At 37.9% G+C, this 19,725-nt stretch overlaps 1 protein-coding gene across 1 annotated transcript in view; it reads left to right on the plus strand.

Annotated features, from left to right (window-relative positions):
- The window catches only part of UPF2 (UPF2 regulator of nonsense mediated mRNA decay), a 63,120-nt gene that overhangs the window by 40,478 nt on the left and 2,917 nt on the right, over positions 1 to 19,725 (plus strand). The window contains exons 14-21 of the mRNA XM_005143327.4: positions 394 to 669; positions 1,451 to 1,634; positions 4,210 to 4,349; positions 6,886 to 6,990; positions 7,899 to 7,997; positions 8,728 to 8,895; positions 13,364 to 13,505; positions 17,429 to 17,549. Of these exons, the coding sequence (XP_005143384.1) occupies positions 394 to 669; positions 1,451 to 1,634; positions 4,210 to 4,349; positions 6,886 to 6,990; positions 7,899 to 7,997; positions 8,728 to 8,895; positions 13,364 to 13,505; positions 17,429 to 17,549 (1,235 nt within the window). The remainder of the gene's footprint in view (positions 1 to 393; positions 670 to 1,450; positions 1,635 to 4,209; positions 4,350 to 6,885; positions 6,991 to 7,898; positions 7,998 to 8,727; positions 8,896 to 13,363; positions 13,506 to 17,428; positions 17,550 to 19,725) is intronic.

The following is a 19,725-nucleotide window of genomic DNA, read 5'->3' on the forward strand; positions in this document are numbered from 1 at the left end:
CGAAAACTCCAACAGATTGTTTTGCCTTCCCTTGTCATAGTAAGGGCACACAATTTATTCTTCAGTGTGGTCAGATTCACACAACTTCATTTAACTTTAGAGACTAGTCCATATTTTGATCACTATTATAAGAATTCTCTGGACAATGAAGAATCATCACAGGTTCAAGAGCTTATGCTAAATGTATTTAAACTTTATAATAGCTACAAGTTGCCCTCCTTTCATATTTACTTCTAGTGTGAAGTGTGTAGCCATAAATAACCAACTTCTATTATAATGAATTCTATCAAATTTTTTATACTGCTTTTTTCTTTACCAAACAACAAACCTTTTACAAAGATTTCCTTGTGTCTGTGTGATAAAGTGAATTGTTTGTTACTTTTTTTGATAAAGGTGAACCAGCCTAAATTTAACCAGCGGCGGATCAGCAGTGCAAAGTTCTTGGGAGAGCTTTATAACTATCGAATGGTGGAATCAGCTGTAATATTTCGAACTCTCTATTCTTTCACATCATTTGGTGTGAACCCTGATGGTAGTCCTAGTCCACTGGACCCTCCAGAGCACCTTTTCAGAATCAGATTAGTGTGTACTATTCTTGATACCTGTGGGCAGTATTTTGACAGAGGATCCAGCAAACGAAAACTTGATTGCTTCCTTGTATATTTTCAGGTATTCTAAACTAAATTTTACATAGTTCTGTAGATTTCTTAATGAAGTAATGTTATGTATTTCTCACGTTATTCTCTAGCACTGTAATTTTCAGAATCCTGTCTGTCTGATAGTTTTCTTTTAAAGTAATGTCTAGGTTCAGTTATATGTAGATGTTGCTGTTCCAACAAACTTGCAGAGCACTGGGGTAGCAGTTAATTCACTGAAGGGTTTAGGTTCCCCCCTTCATGGGGTCTCAGCAATGGAAAGAATGGGCTGAAATCTTCTGAGTTCCAGCAAAAGTAAGTAACAAGTCTTCTAGTTGGGATGGAGGAGCTCCATGCAACAAAGTAGCTTGGCACTGACTCCTTAGAAAGCAGCTTTGCAGGAATGCAGCTGAGACTCCTGAACTGTATGAACATGACATTAAGTTCTGCGCCATTTGTGCAAAAGCAAGTAACTTGGGGAGAGTTAATTTTCTTGAAAATTGAATTGAAAGCTGGCTGATGAAGTGGGTCTACACTTATAAGGCACTTTTCAGTGGTATTTTCTTTTGCTTAGTCTTCATACTTTTAAGTTGCTATGATAAAAGGAGCCTATTCTTCGTTTATGATACCCAGTGAATCAAACAGTGTTTAGTGATATCAAAATATGTAACAGTTGTATGAAATAGGAAAATAGTGATGTAAAGTCTTTTGCATTTCCTGTTGTACAAACATGAGCAGGCATTGCAAATTTCCTGAGTTAAATAGTTTATAAATGCTAGTGTGTATGTAATTTATTTAAATATTTTGTATTCTAGCGGTATGTCTGGTGGAAAAAAAGTCTGGATGTTTGGACAAAAGACCATCCATTTCCTATAGACATAGACTATATGATCAGTGATACACTGGAACTGCTGAGACCAAAGATAAAACTCTGCAATTCTCTGGAAGAAGCTGTCAGACAGGTGCAGGATTTGGAACGAGAATTCTTAATAAAATTAGGTAAGAAAATGTGCAAAGGAAATGAGGCCTTTTTGACAATTCCTGTATTAAAGTTCTTTTGTATTATGGTGGCTGTTGTTCTCATATAATCTTTGTATTCTCATAACATAGTTTTCCAACTTCTTTGCATTTTTCTGATCACCATAGATATCATATAGAACCATAACTCTAAAGTGATTGAGTGTTCAAAAAGAAGTCAATATGAATACTGTTAATATAGTAGTATATAATGCATATATATAGTACACATGTAATATGGTAGTATTTGAAGAGAAATATATGTGTATATACGTATGTGGATTAGTAAGGTGCAAATGATGAGGAAGAAAATTAATTTCATCAGAAGAATTTAGGAAGCATGCTGTAGTATGAAAAGCAAGAAGTATCTGCACACCTGATTACTGCAGCCTGTTGGTTGGTAAGCACTGATGAAAGCAGCTTGGTCATTTTGGTAGATTAGTTGCTTGCAACTCTGTTCCTTCCCCAGTTCTTGTTGATTAAAGGTGCTCTGTCAAAGCAAGCATTAAGACTACAGTAAAAGGTGGAATGTGTTTTGCTTTTAAAACACTGTCAGGTACTTTGAGCCTTACACTTCCTTTGGAATAATTTTGAATGGGCTTTACCTTTCAGTAGAGCCCAGAGGATAATTTACTTTTAATGAATTAGAGCTTTGGTTGGATTATTAATGTGGGGTTTTTCTTCTCAAAATATGTGTCAGCTAGGTTGAGTGCTGGCTTGTAGTTCCTGCTAAGATTACAGATAGATAGATAGATGTTTATAAAGTATAGATCTCGTGGTGTTACAAATCAGTTAATTTCAGAAGAAAAAAAGGTCTTGCAACAAAGCTCAATTGACAAGATACTGGTTAGCATGTATCCAAAAGTGCTATCATCTTAACCTTTAAACTTTCTTGTACATTTCAGTTCTAGCCAATTACTAGATACTATTATGCTAATTTCTCAAAAAATTTAGTTGTTTTCAAACCTTCCATTTTTATTTGAAGACAAGCTTGTTCATGAAAAGTTTTTATGTGTAAATTTTACACTTCGTGTAAATTAAGGCCTTAATAGCACTTAAGCTAGTTACACAAGTTCAACTTGTAAGAATAATCTTTTAATCTAGTGGGATGATGAGGACATGTCACTGCCAGGTAATATGTAGCAACTTCTGTTTTAGAAGGAATTTATTTTATTAATATGCTTGTCATTTAGTGACATGCCTTAAAACTACCTATGTAGTAACTGAAATGCAGATTAAAGTTTCTTTTTGGTCTGATGTAAATTACTAGCTTCTGTGCTTTCAAACTGATAACGAAGAAATAACAACCAGTTACATGAAGTAATATTCTTCTGAAAGATACTCAGTACTTCCTACAAATCATAAGAACTTAACTACACCAAATCCAACTGCTGTAGTGGTGGTAAAGGGGGAGACACATGGTCACTAAATGTGAGAAAGTGTTTGAGAACATCTTACTGTGTGCGTTTTGGCACAAGCAAAGCCCATTGACAGTAAAGCTTTTACTGTAGGGGGTTACGTCATGTCCATCCGCCCCCAAGTGTGTTGCTCTTCTTGATACTGATGTTACTGGCTTGCTGTTAAACATCAGTTTAACAGATCCTAGTCCTCCTATTGGGACTGTTTGAAGGTGGTCTCAGGAAGATCTTCGTCTACCTTTCTGATCTTTCAAGGTTATGATAGGTATAAGCATATCTGAAGGAAATGAGTGTTTAATACTTCAGCAAAATCTCTAGTAAGTCCACAGTTCTTAATTTGTCCCTGCAGTTCCTTCACCCATGGACAGTAACACTGAGAAGTTACTGTGCTAAAGACCATGATGTGCTTTGCTCTTTTTCAGTCAGAAGTCTAATTCTAGGCGGAACAGTAGTTTGTTGCCTGCATATCTTGCAGTGGGGACTGACTCTTGGTTCCTGTGCTGCTCTGGTGATTTTGTACTGGTGAGAATATAATGATTCAAAAGAATCTTGCAGGATTGTGGAGCAGCACATATTTTGAAGTGCACAATGTTTAAAAATAGGAAACGTAAGAAGAATGCTTTGAAACCTCTGGAATATGGAGGAGGAAGTGTATGTTAATACAGAACTGAAATCCTCAATAGCTACTGAGTTTGTAAAGTGGTTTCAAAACTGTTACTTAGTAGCAGTGTGAAGTACTGGAACTAAGACTGCAGGGGATTGATATCATTTGGGTTCTGCTGATTTTGTAGAGTGTCTGTAGTTTAGTGCTCCTATTTCAGTGCATGTGTCAGTAGGGTTGCCTGTTTAGTTTGAGGCTCTTCTTGAAGCAGTTCACACAGAACAGCTTCTTGATTGCTATTCTGTGGGAGATTTTAAATATTTTATATAATACTTTCCTCCTCTTCTGGCAGGGAAACTATTACTCTTTACGGGTAAGGTAACTATATAGAAAATACTATATTTGGGAGTTGAATATTATGACCCATTGGAAGCTTTAGTGTTCAGTGAAAATGGGCTTTTGAGGTGATCTTCCACATATAACTTGAGCAGTTATGTGAGTTCTAATATTCTAATTCTTTCTCTTTTTCAAATTTCAGGAATTGTGAATGACAAAGATTCCAAAGACTCCATTACAGAAGGAGAGAATCTGGAAGAGGATGAAGAGGAGGAAGAAGGTGGAGCAGAGACAGAGGAACAATCTGGAAATGAAAGTGAAGTAAATGAGCCAGAAGAAGAGGTAAACTTAATAATTTACCTTGCCTTGCGTAAAAATAAGTAATCAAAATATTGATAACACCACTTCCCGAATATCTTGTATGTCACTGAGTTAACAGGTGAAATGTGGGTGTACACAGGCCAATCAGTACTCTGAGGATATTTAGATCCTAGTTTCATATATACGGAAAACTGAATAGAGTATCTGAGTCTTATTCTAGAGAGCTTATGTCAGAAGCTTAAACTTGACAACTTTGCTCAAGGAACGTGATACTCAGGATGATAGGTTGATTTGGGTTGGAAAGGGCCTTAAAGGTCATCTAGCTCCACCACCCCCTGCCACAGCAGGGGACACCTTTCACTAGAGTAGGTTGCTGCAAGCCCCGTCTAACCTGGCCTTGAGCACTGCCAGGGATGGGGCAGCCACAGTTTCTCTGGGCACCCTGTGGCAGCGCCTCAGCACCCTCACAGGGAAGAACTTCCTCATGTCTGATCTAAATCTCTTCTCTTTCAGCTTAAAGCCATTCCCCCTTGTCCTGCCCCTACACACCGTTATAAAAAGCCCCTCTCCAAAATATTTGCAGGCCCCCTTTGGGCACTAGAAGCTGCTCTAAGGTCTCTCCAGAGCCTTCTCTTCTCCAGGCTGAGCAAGCCCAGCTCTGTCAGCCTGTCTTCATAGAAGTGCTCCAACCCTCTGAGCATCTTTGTGGCATCTTTTGGATGTGAGGCTGCTCCTCTGTGTCTGTAGATGGCCCCATCTACTTGGTCTTCCTGGTGGGGTGGCCCCACTATTATGGCCCCTTTCCATGCCCTCCCTTTAATCCTGACCCATAAACTCTTGGTTGCTCCTTATCCATCTCCAGGCAGAACTCCATCCTTTCCAGCTCGTCATTGACACTGGTGGAAACACCCCTTCCTTGTGTTTCCTGAAGAGCCTGTGTCCTTCCATTCCCCCGCTCCAGGCATAGGAGCCATCCCAACATGTCTCCATCATACCAATAAGATGGTACATGTCTCTTAACTCATTTTGTTTGTTCCCCATGCTCTGTGCGTTTGCATAGATGCATTTAACCCTCTCAATAAAAAGATGCCTTTATTTTCTGGCATGGAAGCACTCAGATAATTTTCTTCATCTGTTGTAGGAGCAAATATATTGACTAGATGTCAAAGCAGTCATGCAGGAAAAACAGTGGGTATTCAGAGTATGATTGTTTAATATGAATAAACAAAAGATTTATGGAGCATAACAACCTTCCTTGTTTACTGTGCCAATAATATTTTCTATCAGAAATTGAGCCAATAAAGGAAAGACCTGTACATAGAAATTCTACTTTGTCACTATGACAAAGCAAAGTTGATGTGATAATGGCTGTGTTATGAGAAAATCAGTTCATCAAGGAAATAGGAAACACTTTTTCTCCTTCTGCTTGTGTTGTTGGTTTTGTTTGGTCTGTTCTCAGCATTCATTTTCCTGAATTATGCTGGCTTTTTGCCTTTGCCCACAAATTAATAATATCATTAGAAACATAAATGCTGGGGTGTGGGAAAGGAAACTCTGGAGATCACCTTATCCAGCCTCCCTTGCTCAAAACAGGGTCATCCACTGCAGGTTGCCTGAGTCCAGTCAAGGTCTGGATATCTCTAAGGATGGAGGCTCCTTTCCAGGCAATCTGTTGCAGTGGTAAAACACCATCATAGTAAAGAGGAGCCTTTTTTATCACATTTAAATTAAATTTTTCAATTTGTGTCCATTGCCTCTGTGTCTATCATGAGGAAGAGATCAAATCCCTTTGCACCCTCACTTCAGGTGTTACACACATTGAGAAGATCTCCCCCATCCTGAGCCCTCTGTTCCTCACGCTAAACAAGGCCATCTCTCAGCCTCTCCTCCTGTGATAGGTGCTCCAATCCCTTAATCATCTTCATGGCTTGTGGCTGGGCTCGCACCACTATGTTCATATCTGTCTTGTACTGGGGATCCCAGAGTTGAGTGCAGGACTCCAAATGTGTCTTGGCCAGTGCTGAGCAGGCAGGATCACTTCCTTTAATGTGTCAACAGCATATATTCTTAGTGCATCCCAGGATGCAGTCAGCTGCCTTTGCTTCAAGGGTGCATTGCTAGTTCTTGGTCAGTTTATTGTCCACTAGGACCCAGGTTCTCGTGAAAGTGAGCTGCTTTCCGGATGGGCAGCCTCCAGCCTGTACTAGTGAATGAGGTTATTAGTCCTCAGGTGCAGAACTTTGCATTTCCCATTGTTGAACCTCAGGAGTTCTTGTTAATACATTCTTCCAACTTATTAAGTTCCCCCTGAGTGGCAGCACAACCATCTGGTGCATCAGCCACTACTCCCAGTTTTCTGCTGTATGTTTGTGAAAATGCCGGATAAAGCCCAGTGAATTCAGACAGAAACAGTAACTACAAAACATAAACAAGTTTACAAAGACTGAACTGAACAAGTTTGGATGGGGAGAACGGTGCAGAGAATGTGTATGAGGAATGGGATGCCGGTGGTCTTTTTGGTTTAAAATAGTCATAAGTTGTTCATCTAATATTTCAGGAGGGCTCAGACAATGAGGAAGAAGAAGGTGAAGAAGAGGAGGAAGAAAACACAGATTATCTTACAGACTCCAATAAGGAAAATGAAACTGATGAGGAAAATACAGTATGTGTTATAGCTTTAGCTAATTGTATTGAGTTTTCCATCTTCTGGTTTTCTTTACTGACTGTTTTTTGCCAGTGCTGCTGTTATGAGTGGGAAAACACGGCTAGAACACTCCCTGTTGTTCTTTCAAATACATTTTAGAGCTTATTTTTGGTTTGTTTTTTTTTTTGCAAATTACTGTTATTACCTTTTGAAAATATTTATGTTTTCAACTTTTCCCACAACATGTTTTCACACAACTGTGCACTTTCACAGGTAGCTAGACTGGAAAACGATTGCATAAATGGTGGTAGCACACTGATATGGTACAGGAAGGTAAACTATTTACACTCCACTAGATCTCAAAACTGAGAAGGAGGTAAACCAAGAAGTTCAGAATTCCTAAAATGTGAATTTGGAATTGGCAGTTTGTAACATCTGTAGCAAAAGAACCCATCTGGTTGAGCCTGAATTGCAGTTGAAAAGTAATGAAAGTATAGAACAACATGTTTAAATATTTTTGCTGTCATGTTGTGTTTTCCAAATACAGAAGGACAATATTTTGTCTTGAAAAGACCATCTAACTTTATGGAACTTACTGGAAAAAACAGTTAAATTAGTTGTGGTAGGGATAGAGGCTTTCCTTGCATTGTTGCCGTATCTAGGATGTGTACATACAATTCTATACACCCACACTTGTATGTCAGAATACTATGAGTGACCAGCCTTTGTAATAATTGATGCCATAAACATCAGAAAATACTTCTTCAAGGAAATAATCCAGGCTGTAAACTCCTTCTTTAACAATTTTTGTTTCAAGATTTTGGTTCTGTATGGCGGGGAAACAATACGGATATTTTTCCACTTCTAGTCTGAATATTTATATTTCTGAAATTAGTGTAATAGAAGCTTTTTTCCCATTGCAATAGGAGGTAATGATTAAAGGAGGAGGACTAAAGCATGTCCCTTGTGCAGAAGATGAAGACTTCATTCAGGCATTGGATAAAATGATGCTGGAAAATCTTCAGGTATAAATACTTATTTCTAAAGTTAATATAATCTGCTGTCCAGTTAACTGTATTTAAGTAAATAAGTGATTAATGCTTATCTTACCATATTAGAGAACATGGATTTTTCTCTTAATTGTGGTCTCTTCTCTGCAATTGACATATTTGGATAAGTAGCTTTTAGTAAAATAGCTGTTTATTGTATTTGCCCGCTGAATATATGACATGCTGACATATTTTACTGGATGAATAACTGCATGAGATACTACACAGTGCTTTGGACCTTACCCTAGACTATCCAAGCCTAGATTTTAACATGTTTATAATGTATCTGCATTTAAATGCATATAACCTTCAAGTCCTTTTTGTTTTGTTTTAGTCACATTTGGTAAATATTTGAGTAAAGCAAGCCCTGGCTGAGGAATTCATTAATAAGATGCTACGAAAAACCCTCTTGAATATAGAATGTCCATTCACAACTGTGTCTAATCAAGTCTTTAGATTTCCTTCCTTAAAAGGTTGTTACCCAAAATTTCTTTTAAAAGTATTCTGTCCCTGTAGTTTTCTTCTTCACAAGCAAGGAAACCAAAGGAAAATATAATAAAGCCTAATGCATGTATTTATATATTACGTCGTTTTCCTGGAAGGTTAAACCTTTTTTCAGTCATGAAAATAAGAATGTTACCAGACTGACTGACATGTTTAGCATCTGATCATTCATTGAATTTACTTCTTTTGATTTTTATAATAGCAACGGAGTGGTGAATCTGTTAAAGTACATCAGCTGGATGTTGCTATTCCTCTCCATCTGAAAAGTCAGCTCAAGAAGGGTCCTCCACTTGTAGGTGGGGAAGGAGAATCCGAGTCTGGAGACACAATGCCATTTGTCATGTTAACACGAAAAGGCAACAAGCAGCAGGTAAGGTTTTACTTAAGGTATTGTTTAATAAACAAAACCTCTTTTGAAAGTCACACTGCGACTGGAAGTCACAGGATTTTTTATTTCTTCATCCTGTTCTCAGAAGGGGATACAAACAGTTTTGATACATAGAAAATACCATATATAGTTTCCTGGAATCTTGGTTGCTAATAGAAATCATGTAGAAAAGTTCTGTGGCTAAATTACACCATTACTAATTATGTTTGGCAGTTACACCAGTAGGACAGAGCTATGTCTTACATGGATTTGAAATACAGATGTGGAAGATGACTGGATGCAGTTGGTGGACTGCCACTGAATGCTGAAAGGAGTAGGAGGAAAAAAAGGAATATTCCAGAATCTTTAAAATTCTACAGATTTTTCTGAAAACACTTTCAGCTTCAAGTCAAGATCTATGGTGTTTGCTAAATTCCATTTCCCACTTGGCTGAATTTGTTCAACTTGCAAAGAAAATAGTTATTTCTGAAAAATTTTAGGGGACAATTCCAGAATGCACTGAGTGAATCTCTCAGAGAAGCTCAAATGGAAATCATGTTGATAAAACAAATAAGCCCTTTGCTTCATGCAGCCAAGCTATATATTTGTCTTGGCTCTTTTCTCTAGTACATATTTGAATTTTCCTAGGTCAGCAAATGCATAGTATACAAATCAATACCTAATGCATTCCAGATACATTTCTCATCATGGTTTAGGTGTTTTAAAGAAACCTTTTCATTTTGGTTGTATAAATTGGTGATGAAAATGAATGATTTAGCTTACATGGAAAGCAAACCCAAAGCATTGTTTCATTCTCTGCATCTGTGCCTTTTAAGTGTTTGGATCTGTGTTAGTACTTTGGTTTGACATATTGCCTGAGTTGTGACCGTAGTGTAACAGTTGAGGTATATGAACATGAAGCAGAGTCTTTCTCTTACTTCACGTGAAAGACACTGCAAAAATTCCATGTAGAAAGTGAGACGGTCTCATCTCATGAAACACTTGAACTAGTGAATGTGTGCTGTGCTAAACAAGTGCTTCGTGTAAGTGGCGACACCTACTTGAGTGGGCACACACATGCTTGCACTTACTAGTGATGATTAACTGATTTCCCTACTATATTAGTTAAGTTACTCTGTTTTCCTGGAGCTTGATTGTTGTATACAAAGTTCTACAGAACTTTTGAGTAGGGAATTTTGACTGTTGTTAGACTAAAAAGATTTAAAAGAATGCTGTTTAAAAAAGGTGTTCAGCTTTTTCAGGATAATTTACGGGGAGTATCTGTAGCTACCAGGAATTTTAGCATCTTCATTTTCTGTGTGAGGGGAAAATATTGCCAACATGTGGCTTAAAAAGAAAGCAGAACTTGTTCAGGAGTTTTCCCTGTTCCTCCCCCAATATTTGGTTTTGGGAGTAGGCTCTTCCTGCCAAAACTCCTCTCAGTGTTTCTAGAAATGTAGAAAACAGTTGCTTTATAGACAACTTCAGTTCTTGAGTCAGTGAAAGGGTTCTTTGTCCAGATTCTGTATTCAGGGGAAAAAAAGTCTTAGTAGTCAGTTTTAATAAAAAGTGAGCAGAAAGAAGAGGTGGAGTTGAAACAAAAATAATTATTCCTTCTTACAGTACTTTATTTTCAATCTGCATGAGCAGAATGTATGCAGAGTTGCTGTGTTAGCAATTGGTTTGGTCTCTGTTCTTTGTTGGTGGTGGTGCTGCTGCTGAAGCTAGAAGTGTTCACTGTAAGAAAGTGCTCACTGATGGAGATGGAACGTGCTGTGCTTCCTTACAGAGGTAGAGGGATAGCAAGGATCCTGTCACTAAGCACTCAGTTCACGTGCCAGTGTTCAGTCAGGTTTTAGTGGAGCATTGTCAACTAGAGTTCTTTTAAGAAACACAAAAACAACTGACTTTTACTGGCCAGCATCATACAACCTGAATTAAAGTCATTGCAGCCTGATAGTAACAGGGACACCATATTTTATCTTTATTGTCCCACTGTGATTTACAGAAACAAGCAGTAGGAGGGATAGTGGGTAGGCAAATGTCTTGCAGTAGATCACTGGGTTTTTCACCCACAGAAAGAGTTGTATGATAGAAATGACAGAACTAGTAGCAGGAAAACAGAACATGGTTATTGGAGATTAGATTATGGCATTGTGGTTTATCCACAAGCCCCAAGAGAGCAAGGGGAAATAAAGACATTGCCGTCATGAGGCATCAGAGCTGAGGTCTATATAATATGGTTTTGAAAATGGTAGGTAGGTGTGAACTAAAGTGGGATTTAGATGACAAAGTCTCCTAGTGTCTCCTAGTGAACAGTAATATCCATGGAATGGTCAAGTCTGCCCTTGAATATGAAGTTCTTTATCTCAGTGAAATGTTTATTAAATCTGTAGTCTAGTCATTTGAATGATCATTTTTGATCTTTCTTCAGTTTGCCATCTTGTGAGTGAAGGCCTTATGTCACCATCTCAGATTTTGTAAGAGAGTTTCATGTATGTCTTAACTGTTTGCAAATCAGAAATGTTTCATTTGCTAAGTAATCATCATATCCTTTAGTAATTGTCATCAGTGACTTGACTTGAGGCGGTAACTGTGTGATTGCCTTGAGGTAGTGACTCAGTGATACTCTGTTAATCACTGGTTGGTTTTTGTATCTGTTCTTTCATGTGCACCATTCTATATTTTGTCTTTCTTTTTTCTACTTTAAGCATACTGTCTGAAAACACCAATCCTATTAAGCTGATAAATCCATAGAACAGATATAATGTAAAGCACATATTAAGATGGATTAGGAGCTTCATGGTGAAGCTAAGGAATTCCTTTTATCATGAAATGCTGCTAATCGGTTAGTTATTTGTGTAGCTAGTGAAAAGCTCATTCGACAAGATCTGAGAACATGCATAGAATGCTCAAGAATAAGTAACTAAAGCTTGCTTTTCTGCTGGAATTTCAGGAACTTTCATCTTTGTTCTTACACACATACTTTAATAACAAGTTTGTATTTATGTTCAATATAATATGCTGATACCTCCCAAAAAGTAATCTTTTGCATGATTTGTCTCATCTAGCTAAATCTTCTAGTTGACAGGGCTTCCTCTACCCAGGGTTATCTCAAGTCTTTGCAAGAGTCTGTCTTAACTGTTTCAGCCACAGTTTATTTTCAAATGCTGGGTCTGAGTAGTGGTGTCCTACGCTCATCATTCACCTGTTGCTAGTGGGGCACTACTATATAATAGATTACTTGAAACTGCTTATTAATCATTGTGTTAAACACTAACCATATGCAGTGAGGATTTTGCTTTTAACATAAATCTTCTCAACAGAGGTTTCGGTAACATCTGTCTGCAGCTTTTGGCAGTGTAGCAGAAAAGAACACTTAGAAATCTGCTCTACTTTTATGTCAATGGAAATAGATCTTGGATGACAAGAGCAAGCAGCAGGATTCAGAGTAGTTCATGGAATATTGAGTTATTACCCTTAAATGCATTACCCTGCTTACAGCATGGAAATATTTATTTCTAGTGGACATGCAGCTGAATGAAGAAGTTACATTTTTCTAAATGTGTTCACTAACTTCAGCATCAAGGAGTTTCTGAAAACTTTTATTTCAGTTGCAAATAAGATTAAGAATCTCTGCTCTTTTTTTTTAACAATTAAAAGCAAAATTCTATGGGAAAAAAACCTTGGATTTTCTGAGTCTTGGGGGGGGAAAAAAGCGCTTTCCCTACTCTCTGAAAATCTCAGCTATGTTGTGTAGCGGGTACTTCTGTAGGAGTTAGAACCAAGCTTACCTTTCATGTAGCTTATGGCAAATCAGATAATGTGTTGGGTGTATAGTGTGGATGTTTTGAGTGTGGGGGAGGAAGAAAAGGTTAAATTTGACACCACAGTTGTTTCCAGATTAATAAGCACTGTGGAGGTGAAATCATTCCTAAAAGGAAAAGTAGCAGCCAAGGAATGCTGCGGGATATCTGAAATGCTTGAAACGCTTCTCCTCTGTTATCACAAGGGGTAACAGTAGAAACTCTGCTCAGGGGTTTCATCTTTTTGGAAGGAGAGACTTTGGAGGATGATGCAACTTTGAGCCAGCTACAGTGCTTTTATCTCAAGACCAGTGTAATTCACTCTGAGGGTATTTTCTTCTATGAATATGTAAGAAAGAAAGCATATAGTTATGTATTCCTGGTGCAAGTTAGTTTTTCTCCTATAAATACTGTATGTAATAGTGCTTTGCCTTAGCAGTGCATCAGCCTTTTGTATGTTCTCTGTATCTTTAGGAGGGTTGGATGTCTTGTATTTTCTCATGCATCTGTATGTGAAATACAGTTTTAAACCAACAGCACGCTTTCCACTGGAAACTTCAGTAGAAAGCATCTCATCCCAATAACCTGGAAATACCCATAACCTTCCTGTATTTTGGATTGTTTTGTGTTGTGATGAGCACTTAAAAACTTATTTTCACTTGCAGTTTAAGATCCTAAATGTACCAATGTCTTCCCAACTTGCTGCAAACCACTGGAACCAACAGCAAGCTGAACAGGAGGAGAGAATGAGGATGAAAAAGCTCACTTTGGATATCAATGAACGGCAAGAACAAGAGGACTACCAGGGTACGAACATTACCAAGTATTTAATCTTTATTTTCTGAGGAACTTTTGTGGATCTACAGAAAATATTCTTTGTGATAATTAGCAGTGCAAGTTTTGAACATTGATTTGTAATACTTCATGGAAAACCTATGTTTTAGTTTGTCATTCATTATTTACACCCTTGTCTCTGTGCTTGAAGGAGTTGTATAGCTCTTCAATGAAAATGAGTGTTCAAGTGGTCCTGAAATTTCAGATCTTCCGTTTATTTTGGGAAAGGAGAAAAAAGGAGATTGTTACCTTAAAAATAAAGTAATGCAAAATTAATCTGATGTAGCATTGTATCCATTACTGCAAGACAGCTGAGTAGGATACAAGAGGAATTAATTCTATGCAACTTAAGCTCTGCTTTTTAGATATTGATAGGTATTTTAGATATTAATAGTATTTAGAATCTGCATCAGTCTTGCTGAGACTTGCAGATACTAAGAGGTAATCTTCACCTGAGAAATAAAAACTGTCTCTGCTTCCTATTGCTAAAGATTCTAGGGGTGCTACAAATCTGGAGCACAAGAATATATTAACAGAGCGAAGGTTTCATGCAAATTGATATGACCTAATTTGATTTGTAAAGATGGGTAAGTCTGGCATTTTGGAACCTGAACAGATTGACGCAAACAGTTAATACAACAGATTATACAGCCCTAAACTGGTTTGTGTGCTTGCTGTGTTTGGTTGTGGGGTGGTTTGTTTTAGCTTTTTGGTATTGTTTTTACTATCTGGCTTACTCAGATAGTAAACAAAAGCCAGACCAATAAAACCCATGGTATTCAGCTCTTAGCATTTCTATTTAACATCTCCACTGTTCTGGTAAAGATGTTGCAGTCAGGTGGCAATTACATTATAAGTAGTTCATTAGCAGGAAATCTCATTTAAAGTATTTAGTGAAAGGTCATTATTCATCAAGAAATGGGAAATTTAAATTAAAACAGCTCTAATTCTAAAGCCACTATGGAATCTACCACTCCTTTCAGAACATGGATAGTAACAAGAACTAAACTTGTAAGCTAAAAAGGGGTCTTTTTCCAGAGTGTCTACAGAGCTCTGGAATGGTAACACAATATATTCTTAGTATTAAACATTGTAATCAGCTTAAAAACTTATTTTCTGAGGCACTCCCCTCTAATAAAGCCCACTTGTGAAAAAAGAAAAGAAACAGTAGACTCTAGAATTAGACATTACAGTGCTTTTCTCAGGCTTTTCGTGGGTTTTCCTCATTAATGGTCTTTCTGATACTTCTGCTGGTCAGGGTATTTGGATTTTTCTGCCTTGTCATATGACTTTGTTGGTATCTTTAAAATTACTTTGTTTAATATAAGATTTTATTGTGAGCACTTGTGCTTCTTATCCAAAAACAAGGATCACACTGGTTTTGGTCAGGAGAAGTGAATCAGGAACTGATCCCAATTGAGAACAAGTCAGCTTGCAAAGAAACCATTTATTTTTTTTAACTTTCTCATAGATTTTACAGGTGCTGTTTCCAAAGAATTAAAATAGGAGGAAAATCAACATAGAAGAAATAGGTTTTCCTGTAATTGACATCCATTTTTAAAACAGCTGTTGATTTGTTTTTTAGTAATTTGGGCAATACACAATAAAACCAAACTAAAAGGAACCATTTAGTCAGGTTAAATTAAACAGACCAAAATATATTCCTCTTTGAAACTATTTTTTATTTCTGTTTTGTGCGGTTCTCTGCTGCTTGCCTGTAGTTTGCATTGAAAGAAAGGATTGGTTTTACGTTTCTGTTTCAAGCTTTGGAGTTAGCAAGGGAGGAAGAGGGACTCTTCATTAGGGACTGTAGTGACAGGACAAGGGTTAATGGGTTAAAACTTACACAGAGGAGGTTTAGATTGGATATCAGGAAGAAATTCTTGACTGTGAGGTTGGTGAGGTACTGGAATGGGTTGCCCAGGGAGGCTGTGAATGCCCCATCCCTGGCAGTGTTCAAGCCCAGGTTGGATGAAGTCTTGGGTGACATGGTTTAGTGTGAGGTGTCCCTGCCCATGGCAGGGGGGTTGGAACTGGATGATCTTAAGGTCCTTTCCAACCCTAACTGTTTTATGATTCTAAGAAATCTCTGTTTCTGGAAGAATGCCTCAGAGTTGTCCTATCATTTTCACATATATTTGGGTTGGGGGTTTCTTTTCATCTGCACAAGGTAGCTGATAGATGAAAATTCACTACTAAAAGTTAGTATCAGATGGTTATTTTATACTTCAGCAATGTTTATTAGTATTATATGCCTTTCTAACTTAGATATTTGGAACCGGGTGACTCTAGACTAGTATTTTTCTGTGTAGATACTTATTTTCTTCACTAAAACCATAGATGGGTGACATACCTTCAGCCTAGCTAATACGTGGTGCTCCATCTTCCTTCTGTTACCTTCTCCATTACTCAACTTCTCAGTTACCGACTTTTCACAAACCCTGATATTTTCTTTCACCTGCAGTCTGGAAAACAGAAGAGACAGGCAGGCACATGCTTACTGCTTCATTGCACCTGGCTGGCAATGAACCATAAACTCTTCTTATTTTCTTCCTGAGTTTGTCATTGCCAGCAGAGCTCTCCCTTGGCATGCAGAATTGTTTTGAAGGATGATATTTCATGATGTTTACAAAGCTGGATTGTCAGTGTATTGAAGGGCTTGCTTTGCCTTTTCCAGGTGTTGAAAGAGAGATACACAGAGCACGAATAACTGTTGACACAAATACTGTGTATTGAATCCTGCATAGACTCCCAGTGTCCTTAAAGATTGGGTAGATATCTTGCCAAAAACTTTGTGTGTGTTTCGTAAGTGGTCAGAGAATCTCATTAGTCTCTAGATCTGCAAGTCATTGTGAGAGTAGTGGAAGTTCGTTTCTAGCAGATGATGAGTATGTGTCTCCAATGAGATTACCAGAGATTAGAGAACCAGACAGCAGACTTTCAAACATAATCTGTTTAACAGTTTATTCTGCTTTTCCTCTTCATTTATTCCATCTGTCTCTTTGATGAGTAATGTAGATTCTTGCACAGGGTGGGCTGTCAGAAATACTTTCATTAGATGCACTAACATATGGGCAGGGGGTTACATGGAGGTTCCTATGATGTGTTTGTAATTATAGTGGGTACTTAATAACCAGTAACTTGGCCTGATAACTATTTTTGTCATTAAATCATATTTTAGAAATGAAGTTGTACTAAATGCCAAAATACGGTAATTACCTAGCTTAAACTGCCCAAAAGTTAGATGGCCAGAGCTAAACTGTGTAGTGTAGGCTTCTTTCTGCACCAACCTATTTCTTCCTAACCGATCATAAAGTGAAAATCTGATCCATAGATAGTGTAATGTAGGTCAGCTGAGTCACATCTTCAGGTGTCTGCCTTCTCTGTAACAGGATCCTATTATGGGTAGCTTAGGCTTAAATAAATGGCTTCGCAATGCCTAATTTTAGGGCAGGTTTCTGGCTGAGTCTTTAATTGGCAGCAACATTGTCCAGGTGTTACTATTTCAAGGTAGTTTAATGTTGTGGCTTCTTTTACTGCTGCGAAGGTTTGTCCCTGATCATTGATAAAGAAAGAGGTGGCTGATATCTTTAGAAATAAAAGGTCACAGCCCCTTTCGTAAGCACCTGTGATAAAAACCATCCCTGGCAGTTCTTTTTGTTCCAGAGAACACCTGGAAATGCAAGTTCACATTATGGGGTAGTTTGGATTTGTCAAAGCAGACTGTGCAATTTAGTAACTCTTTAAAAATTAGCTGTTGTGGAATTACCTGAGGAGTGTTACCCTGAAGCATAGCAAGGTGTAAACAAGGTGTCTCTTTATGGCAGTGAAATGTGCTTGTGTAAATTCCTCATGCATAGAAAATGTATTTCACTTTGTTCTCTATGAACTTACAGAAATGCTGCAGTCTCTGGCACAGCGTCCAGCTCCAGCAAATACTAATCGTGAACGGCGGCCTCGGTACCAGCATCCAAAGGGAGCACCTAATGCGGATCTAATCTTTAAGACTGGTGGGAGGTAGGACAATCTTCCTTTAACTGTGGTAATTCTGGTTCTAAGTAAGTAATTAATTTCGTGTTGGAAACCTGTAATGATCTCTGTAATGCAAGTGCGGTTGGTAGTAGGTTCCTTTCTAAAGCACTCAGTTAAAACACTGAGCAGTGGTTTGTGCTTCTAACACAGTGTCTGTAAATGCCTGCTAGACTGAGGTTTGGAAACCAGAGGATTATTTTTCAGTTGTGAAATGGCTGGTAGCATCCGAGCCTTTTTATAGGGTGAAAGATGCAAGTCCTGCTTTCTCTGTGAGGAGGAGAGGCTATTTTTGAGTACCCAGAGAAATTCCCATTGTGCTTTTTCAGTTTGGTGAATTTGAGAGCTATACCTCTGTATTCAAAGCTCTGAATGAAAAGTAAATATAGTAAAGGTGGGGAAGGGGGAGGAGAACCTTAGATTCCTGGCATGCCAGAGCATACCAAAACCAGTATTAACATGAAAAGAGCCATTCCAGATTGCCTAATAGACATTTTACAGCTTTAATATATCTCAGTGTGTCTCTTCTCACTCAGAGTAAGCTTGAAAATAAGCCGTTAAATTAGCCCTGCAGCACAAATTTGAATAAATGCTTTCAGGTGAAACACAGACTGCTTTCATGTTTCTCTTTTCTTTGCAAGTTAATTTTGGAGGTGGCTGGATAGGAGCAGCAACTGGGAAGGGAGAGTTTACCTGCTAATGGGTCTGTCTTTATTAATGTACTAATCCTATGCTACAGTAGCATTGCCAACTTCTTTACTACTTTGTGGTACATTCTTATAGTCATTTAATAACTTCCCGGTGGTCACTCAGTCCACTGAGACCCTCTACAGATACTGATTGTACTCTTTGGAAAACAGACTGCAGTTTAAAATAACTATTGACCAGATGTAATAATAAAATAAGCAGTGCTGTCCATTTAGCTGTTTCATACCACTGTGGCCTAATACTGTTATAGAAGTACAAAATATGAGGTTACACTGAACTGCTGTAATACTTGCAGGTGTTTCAGAAATAACTACGCAGTTGCCTTCTTGTTGTCTTTCCCAAACGCCTTGTAACCTATACAAGGAGAGCACTGCAACTGTTCTTTACATACAGCAGCCAGATCACTAGATGTGATTTAACTCTAAAGATTGTTTTTCTTCAAATGCAGTTCTTTTGAAAGCTTTTAATTTTCAGCTGGTTTTGGAAGAATATAATGTAGGACTTAAACTGTTCACTGTAAACTAGGTCAGGCATTGTCCAGTGAGCAGTTTAAGTAGTGTTTGCTTGTTCAAATAGCTGTGCCATACGCTTGCAATTCTGGTGTAGTTTTGGTTTATGTAATTCACTCTTTGTTCCATTTAATCTGTAAGCTCCTTAAAGCAGGGACCAGGAAGTTTGTTTTAGCAGGCATATTTATTTGTTGTATAGTGACTGCTCAGGCTTGCAGTCATGCCTCAGTTGAGCCATCTTAGCCTGTACTGAGGGAATGTTACTTTTCTTAACTCTAACTGAACTTAAGCATTTTAGCAGGGATAGTATTTATTGGAGTCTGTGGCTTACCACTTCTGGAATGAGTTTTCTGTCACCTACGTTATACAGCTTCTGATTTAGAGGATATATTGAGGATTATCTTCTGACTTTGAAGTGTGAACTGCAGACCCTGCCCAGACTGCCCTCATGTTTTAGTGAAGAAGTTACCCCACAGACTCTGAGGACACTAGAGTATCTTCCTATTTACCAAGAACAAATAGGAACTGAGCTATTAATTTTAGTATATGTTGGGAGAAGTATTCCCTTTCCTACATGATAGAACCAATTTGTATAATTACAGATGTTATCACTTAGATAATGAGTGAGCTGTGTTGTGGTGTTTCTTCTTTGTATATAAAGAAGATACATTGTTTTCTTGCAGTAGTAACTCAAATTTATGGGAAGTAGTGATGCATGTTACTTTCTTTAAGGTATGCAACTTTTTATTCTAAATGTACTGAGGTTAGGAATCATCTGAGTAACTACATGTCCCGGTTGATTCCATTGTAATGCACAGACAACTCTTGTGTTGCTAAACATGTCCTAAGCACCATGTTTAAGACATCTTTTAGCAAGTTAAATCCAAATCTGCCCGTCACACCAGATGATTCAGAAAGTGATGAAGGCAGTGTTGTGTTCTTGTATA

Source organism: Melopsittacus undulatus, chromosome 5 (assembly GCF_012275295.1).
Source record: "Melopsittacus undulatus isolate bMelUnd1 chromosome 5, bMelUnd1.mat.Z, whole genome shotgun sequence".
Classification (NCBI taxonomy): domain Eukaryota; kingdom Metazoa; phylum Chordata; class Aves; order Psittaciformes; family Psittaculidae; genus Melopsittacus; species Melopsittacus undulatus.